The sequence below is a fragment of the Gavialis gangeticus genome, unplaced genomic scaffold (genome assembly GCF_001723915.1).
Source record: "Gavialis gangeticus isolate Ggan-Ray unplaced genomic scaffold, GavGan_comp1, whole genome shotgun sequence".
NCBI lineage: Eukaryota > Metazoa > Chordata > Crocodylia > Gavialidae > Gavialis > Gavialis gangeticus.
The window spans coordinates 102,285,413-102,296,747 of NW_017729022.1; the positions used below are offsets into that span (position 1 = coordinate 102,285,413).

Consider the following 11,335-nt stretch of genomic DNA (forward strand, 5'->3'; position numbering starts at 1 on the left):
CATTTGACTGTGTGGGTGTCTATGCCACAGCCTCCCATTAGTACATACTGTACTAAGGAGTTATTGAAGATATCAAGACACCAAGACACAGCCCAAAACGATGGGGACTGTTTTGGGGGTTGGACTCAATAGCTCATGAAGTGCCTCCCAACTCTATGACTGATGGATGCTATCTCTCAGTAACATTAGCCATCATATATAGTCCTTCTGGATGTTCTAAAGTATGACAGAATATTCCCAAAGGGCTCACAAGGACTGTGGTCTCAAGAACTTTTCATTCTTATCTCTTTGTTGGTTGATCTCATCTAGTAAAAGAAAATACTTTATTAGCATGATTATTTATTAGCAATGCATGAATGCCTACATATTCCAATCGCTTGTGCCACATTTTACTAACTGTTGTAATTGTGTATCATATTAGATGCTCCTTAGCCCAAAGAGTTTATCATATAAACAGACAAGACAGACAAAGCCTGGGAGAACTGAAATCATATTATCCCCATTATACGATGGAGAACTGAGACACAAGCAAATTAAATGACTTGAACAAGGTCACACAGGAAGGCCACATTACTTGGACAAAAAAATGAAGCTATTTTTCCCAATCTAGTGTTTTAACCACAAACTCAATCTTCCAATTATGTGTCCAGTATTATTATTTGAAATATCAAACCTAGGAGCCCTTTGTGGAATAACAAACATCTGAACAACATTGGAGGTAGTGTTTTCCAAGTGTCAGGTAGTATTGAAGCATAGCTCCTTAACAAGAGATGGAGTGTTTTATCAGAAAACTCCATAATGAGAGTAAAGGATCATTTTCACATGATCCACTTTAAAGCACTTCAGCTTAGGGGATTTTGCTACCTTTTCTATTAATTTATTGGGGATGGATGAGAGCCACTTCCACGTAGTGATCCCTGGTAACATCTGTGATGACCAAGAACTCCCAAATCAACAAAAATCCCAAAGCGTACAAAGAGAAAGATATGGAGCTGGTTTTGTCATACAAAAGAAGAATTCATTTTTTCAGTGTGGAAGATAATCAATAAAATGAAATAGAAGTGAGTAGCTTTTGGGTTGGGACTAACTTGATGTGTTTTTTAATATTTTAACCTTTGGAGCTAAGACAGGATGTCCATAAAAATTTTTGGGACCTTTTTGGCAGGGGAAGGATGGGATAGTGGGAAGATAGGGACATTTTTCCTGTTGTCAAAAAGGAAGTTACTTGAATTTTATCTTTTGCTTTTATAACTAGGAAAGCAATTATTCTTCATGAGTGTTCTATGTGAACCCTGTTACGTGGCAGCAAACTTCCTCCTCTGAATTACCAGTATTTGCAGTTCCCTTCTCTCGTCACTTCTCTTTGCTGGTCTGCTGAGACAGGTACATGGCACAGAAACTGCTACCAAGTACAATGCTTCTTCATCCATGTCCAGTGGTACTCTACCTACTTGACCCACTTAAAAGGGTCTAATTAATCCCACTCCTTTTCTAGTCCATCAGTGGTAACATTTCTAAGTATTTATTCATTAGCTAGTATTATTTGTAATTTATCTCTATTGGGGTAATGGCTAGGAGTCAGGGACCCTACTGTACTACGACCATGGTTTCCAAACTTTTTTCATTTGTGAATCGCTAAAAAATTTTGAATGGAGGTGTGGACCACTTTGAATTGTATGTGTGGCTATTCGCATGCTTTTGATTGATCACAGTCATCTTTTGCGGACCCCCAGGTGTCCGCAGACCACAGATTAAAAACTACCGTACTAGGAGGTGTACAAAGAACAAAATGCTGGTCTGTGCCCGAAGAGCTTTCAAGTGCAGGAGCACAATGGCCCTGATCTTGAAAACACTAATATACACAAGTTATGCTACAGCTCTGAAAATGTTAAATCAAAGCCATATATGGCACTCTACCTACTTGACCGTGCTGTCTGCCCCAAGGTGCACATGCCAAGCAAAATGCCTTTGAGTGCCACATGCTGGCATCCATGCTGTGGGTTGCCTACCCACGTGGGTTGCCTACCTACATACTCAATTAACAGAAGCGTATCTAATTAAATAATACCAAATTATAAGCATAAACTAACTTTCATCCTGCAGAACTTCAAACCATTTTCCAGATGACACATAAGTGGGGCTAGAGTCGTCCCTCAGTCTGTGAACCTGTTCAGGGCATGATGGAAATTTCTAGACTTTGTGATTGTGAAGAAAATCTTAAAAATGGGCATATTAAAAGCCAGAAGGTAGAAGGTTTATTAAAGAAGCCATCTTTAATGGACTGGCCTAAGCCAACATCAGGAGGGATAGCCAGCACAGGTTTGTTGCGGGTAGATCTTGCTTGACCAATCTCATTTCCTTTATGACCAGTTTACCTATCAAATGGACAAGGGAGAAAAGATTGATGTCATATATCTTGACTTCAAAAAAGCCTTTGATGTGGTATCCCATGATCACCTCTTGGCAAAACTGGCCAATTGTGGCCTTGGGTCCACCATAATCCTCTGGCTGGGAAACTGGCTCCATGGTCGGACCCAGAGTGTGGTAATTGATAGACGTCAATCATCATGGTGCACTGTGACCAGTGGGGTCCCCCAAGGCTCTGTCCTTGGACCCATATTGTTCAACATCTTCATTAATGATGTGGACACTGGAGTCAGAAGCAGACTGGCCAAGTTCGCCAATGACACCAAACTTTGGGGCAAAGCATCCATACCTGAAGACAGGACGGCGATCCAGGCTGACTTGGACAGGCTCAGCAAATGGGTGGATGAGAACCTGATGGTGTTTCACACAGAAAAATGCAAAGTTCTCTACCTTGGGAGGAAAAACCTGCAGCATCCTTATAGGCTTAGCAGGACTACACTGGCTAGGACTACAGAAGAGACTTGGGGGTCACCATTGACTACAAGATGAACCTGAGCCTGCAATGCGATGCTGCAGCTAGTAAAGCAACCAGAACATTGGCTTGCATCCATAGAAGCTTCTCAAGCAAATCCCGGGATGTCATTCTCCCCTTGTACTCGGCCTTGGTGAGGCTGCAGCTGGAGTACTGCGTCCAGTTTTTGGCCCCACAATTCAAAAATGATGTGGAGAAGCTTGAGAGAGTCCAGAGAAGAGCCACGCGCATGATCAGAGGTCAGGAAAACAGAGTACGATGACAGGCTGAGAGCTATGAGGCTCTTGAGCCTGGAAAAGCACAGGCTCAGGGGTGATCTGATGGCCACCTATAAGTTTATCAGGGGTGACCACCAGTATCTGGGGGAATGTTTGTTCACCAGAGCGCCTCAAGGGATGACGAAGTCGAATGGTTATAAACTACTGCAAGACTGTTTCCGGCTGGACATAAGGAAGAATTTCTTTACTGTCCGAGCCTCCAAGGTCTGGAATAGCCTGCCATCGGAGGTGGTTCAAGCACCAACATTGAACACCTTCAAGAGTAAATTGGATGCTTATCTTGCTGGGATCCTATGACCCCAGCTGACTTCCTGCCCTTTGGGCAGGGGGCTGGACTCAATGATCTTCCGAGGTCCCTTTCAGCCCTAATGTCTATGAAATCTTTGAAAAGTAAAAACCTCCAAACTTATTACATTTTGCAATCTCATGATTTTTGTAGCCAAAGACATCTTATTGACGGCCATGATGCTCAGTTAATAATACTGCAATTCATTCTTTGAATTAGGTCCAATTAAATTAAAGCCAACTAAGGTCCTGAGAAGAACAGGACATTAAAAGTCCAATGACAAAGCTGAAATCAGCTAATTACTTGTCAACGGAATCACAGCAGGAGAAGAAACAGTTGTTAAAAAAATATTCTTTACGTCTATATCCACAGGGCAATGCAGAACCATGTAGTAACACTGGCTCTGTACAGGTTAGCTCAGATACTGTGAGCAATGCAGCTGTATTAGCAAATTGTTCTGCCCGGGCAAATTTATCCTGATGAGTGTAGAGCCAACTGGGGTATCTGTACACAGAACTGTGAGCAATACAGACCAACCCTTAGGGCTTGTTAACACAGGAACTTTCAGAATATAACTTCAAGCACATTAAGGACCTATGTGAATACTCTCACCCACTGAGAAAAACTGAGCCACAGCAATGGAAGACTACTTTCTACCATTCCCATAGGAAGAAAACATTGCAGTCCACTGCAGCCTACAGCTGACTCACCCAACTCTGCTCATCTGACCTGTTCCTGGCACGCAACCCCACCAGCTTGCACAGGCTGCCTGGCAACCTTTCAGCCTGATTCTTCTCTCATTGATGCCTGTGCAAACCAGAAGGAACTGTCAATAGAGTTATACCAGTGAAAAATTAGCATAAGTGAAAGGAGAACCAGACCCATTGTGCTTTAGCTTATCACTCACTCATATCACGCACAGGGTGCTGGCATGGACTAGCCAGTCGGGTGGCAAGTCAGGAGACAGACAGAGGACAGCTTTTGAAGTAGCAGCCTGTGGAATGCTCATGGACAGATAAGCAAGAGGTGCTTATGACCATGACCTACTCTTAACAGGACAAATAATATCTTTTAGCCCCATACAAGCATTGAAAGATCGGTGAAGAATTCTCTAGCTGAGTAAAGGGGAGTCAGAGGACTATGAACCACAGCATCCCTGGAGGCATGGGTCCTATGCAAACACGATAAAACTTATGCAACGCTATCACTACCATTTAGTGTTTATATGACACAAGCATCCAGAGGATCCTGCCATTGTGCTAGGTGTTCTACAAACACATATTCCATTCCTAGGAGAAGGTACAGTGTGAGAAGGGACACAAATGGTAGCATAAATTTATACAAACATACCATTTTTTAAATGAGGTCTTAACATGCAAAACCATTTCTCTGTCTGCACTGTAGTAAGGTTGACTACTGTGTACAATTAATTCTAAAATTTCCTGCAAAATTATAGGTATCTATAGACAGAACCTATTTTTGGTGAAAATCAGAAAACCAGAAGGAAATGAGCTCCCACATCTGTGTAGACCCACCTGCTCCAACCACTTCTACAAAGAACCATCTTTGGAACAAAGAACCAATTGATGACAGCCATTGACACCTTTCCCCACAACAATCGTACCCTCAGTTTTGCCTGATTTACCAACAGAATTTAAAATACTGATGACTTGAACAACTTAACAATTGATAAAAAAGAAAATATATAAGAATGAGAGGGAATGAGAAGACATTAGGTGACAATCTAGATAGACCCCTGGCTGAGAAGGAAAGAATAAAAATTATGATGAGCACACAGACCATCTGGGTTTTTTGTTTTTCTTTGGTGAGGAGAGACATGGAATGGGTCCAATGGCAAGAGGACTCTGATAAGAAATAAAGAGAATAAAGAGATGGCACGGGGGAGGAAGGAATGGGAAGGGATGTGGAAAAAGAAAGGAGGGAATGAAAGGCACACTAAACCCATAGAATGGGGCAGAGCAGATAACAGGGAGGAGACACAGAGCTCCTGTCATGGCAGGAAAGGGAGAATAAGGGTGCACACAATACTCTTGACATTGGGAGGAAGAAGAATATATGAGGACATCAGAGATATGCAGAGCCTGAAGTATGGGGAGAGGGAAAGAATGAGGGACACAGAGCCCCTGGAACATAATACAGAGGTAAGAGGGGCACAGAGAGACCTGTGATGAACAAAGAATACAAGGAGTCGTTGATGTTGGAGGGTAGTAAATAAGGAGGTAGGAGGAAGTGCAAGCAGATGCTGGTGTGTGCAATGAGCTTGAGTTACAGAAATAATAAAGCATGTGACACCCCAATATACATTTGCAATTGTTTACATTACTTCTAAATAAAATTAGTGACCAAGAGGTTAGCCTACATCCATGTGGTTAACTCACCTTCACTAGCTGATTTCTTAGCAGCACCATACCAGGGTGAGTCTTGACAAGGGATATGAAGGAAAAGAGCACCATGAATTTACAAGCCAGTAACACTTTTCTGCCTGTAAGTATTCTGCCAATCCTTATTTAAACAGAAGGCCTACCATGTTCCCAGGGAATGAACTAAACTATATAGCCACAGGAGTCCAGCGCTGGAGGAAAATCACAAAAGATTTAGTAATAATATAGCTTTGGCTAGTAAAAGGTTATATAATTAGTATTTGATAGTGACAGCAGCCATCACCAGTGTTTGCCACCAGATAACAATGCAGAAAAGTGGGAGTTTGCATGAATCACTTGGGTAGTTACTGAATACTGATATTTGCCCAGTGCTGACATTTTCCCAGACAGAACTCTAGCTAATTATTTGGCAGAATAGCCCAAGTGGGAAGACTCTTTCATTATTCATTTGAATAGCTGTTTTCTCAAATTACTAATTTTGCAAAGCATAAGAAAAGAGTGTATTAATTTATAGGCTATGACCCAAGAATGTAAAACACATTCATTTGGAAAAGATGCAGCAGTGACAACCATTAAGAAGGGAACTACATATCAGCTCTGAAGTGAAGCAAATACATGGATCCAAAATGATTACTGTTTATATCTAGCTAGCGCAGGGAGACAAAAGATATGGGCCCCTGAACTGAAGCTGAACTATGCTTCAGAGTCCAAACTGCATCCTTGGAGTAACTCAATTGAAGTCAATGGAGTTTAACCAAGGATAGAGCTAGCCCTAAGTATAATGACTAGGGAAATGCCTTGCAATAAATAGCTTATTCATTATTTCATAACATTTACTGAATTTATTGATATTTTTTGCGGGGGGGGGTGGAAAGTACATTAGTCTGCTATATGAATGTGTATATTAAAATAAGGTTTGACAGGCTGTAATACAGTGGTGCCACAAGATTCCAAATAGGACAAATAGATTCCACAGTGTCAAAACCATACTGGCCTTTTGTGGTTTTTCTGAGTTCTTTGCAACAGAAGAACTGCTCTATTATTTTTCCTTAATCAAAAAAGGACACGTCTACATGAGACACTAACTGTGCAGTAGCTGAATAATACTGAGCAGTAACGTGTCACAGCACAAACAGTGTTAATATGCTACTGCACAGTATTATTATGCTACTGTGCAAGAGCATCGGTAAAAAGGTGTTCATCAGCACTACTGTGCAATAACTCTAGTTACTGTGCATTTCTTACTTGATTAAACAAGTACTAAATAAATGCACATTAACATCTTGTGTAGATGTGCCCAAAGACAGTAAAAGTTAAGAGCTGGTATGGCCTGCAGGGTGCTTTGAATTTAATGAAGGGGTCCTTGAGTTTAAAAGGTTTGAGAACTCCAGGTTTAATCCAGTATATAATGGCATTCCATTTTCTGTTCTCAACCAAAACAGCACATAATGGGCCACTCTCATCCATAGTGTACCTCTGTTTCAGTCAAAAGAGTTACAATAAAAAATCAAATTAGTGACCTTTTCTTTAATGCCTTGGAATTTCATGAAGTACGGGTGTTTTGGCTGCATGCATGAAATTTTCATAGATTGGGAATTTCCCAAGTTTAAGTAATTTGTTAGAGGAAGGTGTAGGACTATAAAGAACTATGAATATTAATTTAAGCTGCCATCATATTAAATACATTTTTCATTAAATGTATTACATTACTGCCAGTAAATCCACCATAGTTCAGAAGTCTTTATCTAAGATCATTCCCAATAAATGTACTCACTTCAATTACAGAATAGTTTATGGAAGGTGGTTAACTAATTTTTAGTTAATCATTGTGCACATTCAGCTAGTCCTAGCCAGGAAATATGGCCATTACAGCCTAATGTATCTATTAGTGTATGTTCTTTGCCAAATAAACAGCCATACAGCAAGCAGTTATAGATAAATCCTTCTGTCCTTATACTGTAGCACATAGCTATGGAAATATAATAGCTAGAAGCAATGACCTCCATTCCATGGCTAACAGATAGCTTTGTTTTTTGTAAACAGTCATGAGTAGGATAAGTCAAACCAAATGCACCGTCAAAAAAGGGAAAGAAAAAAAAAAGGAACCAAAACAGGAAGAAAAGGGAAAAAAGTTGTTTTCCTTTGAAAACATTTTAAATTGGTGCATTTTTCATTGTTTTCAAATTGGTATGACTTTTTTCTTCAAAATGTTTATCAACAAATATGGAAATGTTATATTTATGAAACCTGACAAAAAGCTGATGACTAATTTTAATATTTTTATAATACTTTCCATTAAAAATGGTTAAAAAAAATTAGAAAAAGACAATGTTTCAAGAAAAAATGAAAAAAATTCTACATTGTTGATAATCTTGCGTGAAATTGTATTCTTTTTAGATATGTCTTTCTTGGATGAAAAATCTTTACATATGAAAAATTCCTATCAGCTTTAGTTACCAGAGGACTTTTTACCAATGGTTTATACTGCGAAAGAAAGATAAACTCAGGTTTCTGGTTAAGGCACTAAACTGGGGCCCAAAAAAGCTGGATTCAGTTTCTGGCTTCTTGTGTGATTTTGGGCAAATCATATAACTTCTCTGGGACTCAGTTTCCCAACTTCCTTTCACCTGTCTTTCACCTTGACTGCATCAATAGCTTTTTTGGAGCAAGGGCTATCTGCTACTAGGTATACATGCAGTACCTAACATCATGGAGTCCTGATCTCAGGGAGGGCCTCTTGGTGCTACTGTGATGTTGCTGCTCATCATCATCACCATAACTGTGGGTGAAGTATGACTATACATAACTGCTTATCCATAGTGATAAAGTTATGGGCATTAAGCTATTGCCCCCTGACCCATTATATTGGCACAAGGTTCATTCCAGGGTGAAGCTGAAGATAATAAAGTGAATTTTACAGCTTGCCAATATACAACTCAGGTTCTATAATAAAATGCATGACATTCAGGACTGGTAATACTTTACAAAACTGAAATATTAACAAGCTGAAATAATTTAAATGGTTAATTTATTGCTTCTTGTTTCTCATAAATCTTTAAAGAAATGGGTAAAAAGAACAATGAAGATGTAGCTTTCTGTCCTCAGTCCTAGCTTTTTGGGGCCACTGTTCTGTCTACACAGTTTACTGTAAATATCTGCCAAATATTGACTAGAATCTTTTAATGGCAGCATTATTAGGTAAATATTAAGAAGCAACACTGAACTAAACATTGAACTATCCTCTGAAAAATGACAGGATGGTATGTCTTCTATTCTGAAAGAGTATATATACAATTTCACATAGGCACATCAAGAAAATGAAGAGACATAAGGCACTTTCATATAACAGTCAAAGGAAAAAAAGCCAGTAATTAATCTACTCTGATAAAATAACATGATTTTGCCTTTGAATTGAGAGCGATGACAGCTCTGATCTCTGGCACAATGGACTCTGAATTTTCCAGAAAGGGACTGTTTTACTGCCAGGGAAAAAGGTTATTCACTGATTTGTATATTAAAAAAAAAAGTCTTCAACCCTCTCTGTTTCTGGCTTTATCAGGTAGGCTGTGAAGCTACCATACTGTCTCCTTCCTTGCTGTCAGCACTGTATCTATATTAATTCAGCCAGAGCATTTTTTGTCTGAAAGCAGGGAGAACAATATTGTGTGAAATTCTTAGATCCCATACTAATGAACTCAAAGGCTATTTTTATGGCAGAAGCATACTTATGGGACATTTCTTGTGATTCTATTTAACCAGTTTAGTGGGGATATACTTCAAGCTTAGGTCCTCACAGAAGGCTTTGCCTTTTCTTTTCATTAGTGACATAACAAGGGTGGTGACAGAGTGTTGTCACTAAATCTGCTTGTTCCTATCACCTGCTTTTACATGCTTATTTTAGCCTAGACTGTGACACACATACCTCAGCCTGACTAGTATCTTACTTGTGCAGCAGGCCACAGTCATAAGAGTCATAGAATAAGGTGCTTCACCACAAAAATAGCCCCTCCGGCCCTTTTTTTTAATGCAGCTAAGATATGTAGGAAAGGGATAGTCATTCCCCGCACCACCCAAAATAAAAACATTCAGGCTGCAGAGCTGTCCCTAGTTCTGCAACTTGCTTTAATATGCCTTAAGGAACATTTGAAAAGAGGGCAGCCTCATCACCCTCACCAGCTAAACTATTTCTCCATAAAACATGCTGAGATTCCTACAGTTCAAAAAACCCCCATCCCAAGCCAAAGTCTGTCCTAGCAGGGAGGCCAAACCCCACTGCCATTGCTGAAGCAATTCAGTTGCCTACCATTCTGCTGCAGAGTCGGTGGCTCAGAAAGCCCTTGTCCAATGCAAAATCCCATAGGCGCAACTTCCATGGATGCAGGGAGGGTGCTATGCAGGGACAGGGGGGGAGAGAGGTTCATTTGGAGACAAGCTAAGTCCCAGTGACCTTTAGAGCGCTCTTTGGGCTCCCAAACCTCTGCAGAGACATTGCTCTGTGTGTGTGTTTGTGTGCAGAGGGCACATTTGTTCTGTGTGTGTGCATGGCACATTACTGTGCATGTGCATGGCACATTGCTCCGTGTGTACATGTGTATGGAGGGCATGTTGTTCTGTGTCTGTACGTGGCAAGTTGCTCTGTTTGTGTAGCACTAATCCATGTGCACGTCTGGAGGGCACACTGCTCTGTGAATGGCAAATTGCTGTGTGTGACATGGCATATTGCTCTGTGTACACACGTGTCTGGGGGGCGAATTGTTCTGTATATGTGCACGTGTGTATAGGAGTGTAGGTTGTAGCTGTATTGGTCTAAGGACAGAGGCAGGCAAGGTTCTTTGGGTAGGTGTGATCTCTTTTATTAGACAACTAAATAGTTGGAAAAAATGTTCTTTGCAAGCTTTTGGGCACTAACACCCTTCAGTGAGTCGCCCTATGCCTGGCGAAGGGTGTTTGTGCCCAAAAGCATGGGAAGAACATTTTTTCCAACTATTTAGTTGGTCTAATAAAAAAGATTACACCTACCCAAAGAACCTTGCCGGCTTATGTGTATAGGGCACATCCTTTTGTGTATGTGTGTGTGTACATGGTATACTGCTCTGTGTGCACGGCACAATGCTGTGCGTGTGTGTGTGGAGGGCACATTGTTCTGTCCATGCAGGGCACAGTTGCGTGTGTGTGCATGTATGCGTGCACATACCCGGCCCACCCCTGCCAGCCCCTCGGCCCAGCCCCCCGTGCAGCCCGGGCCGGGCGGCGCCCCCCGGCAGTACCGGACTTGGGGTAGGTGACGATCCAGACGTCGCTGTCGCGGACGGGGCAGTTGGCGATCTCCTCCATGCGGCCGCGGCAGAAGGGCGGCAGGCGCACGCCCTGGTACTCGAAGTACTTGCTCTCGAAGTCGCCGGGCGTGCCGGGCGTCTCGGCCTCGCTCTCCGCCATCCTCCCCCGCGGTGCGGCACCGGTGCTGGCTCTG

General features: G+C 41.4%; 1 protein-coding gene across 2 annotated transcripts in view; it reads right to left on the reverse strand.

Moving 5' to 3' along the window:
* The window catches only part of SULT4A1 (sulfotransferase family 4A member 1), a 58,037-nt gene extending 46,708 nt beyond the window's left edge, over positions 1 to 11,329 (reverse strand). For both annotated transcript variants that reach the window (XR_002096965.1, XM_019515745.1), the window contains exon 1: positions 11,133 to 11,329. Coding sequence is in view for 1 of the 2 variants with exons in the window: in XM_019515745.1 (XP_019371290.1) it covers positions 11,133 to 11,301 (169 nt within the window). In the remaining variant the exon portion in view is untranslated. The remainder of the gene's footprint in view (positions 1 to 11,132) is intronic.
* Between the last annotated feature and the right edge of the window lie 6 nt (positions 11,330 to 11,335).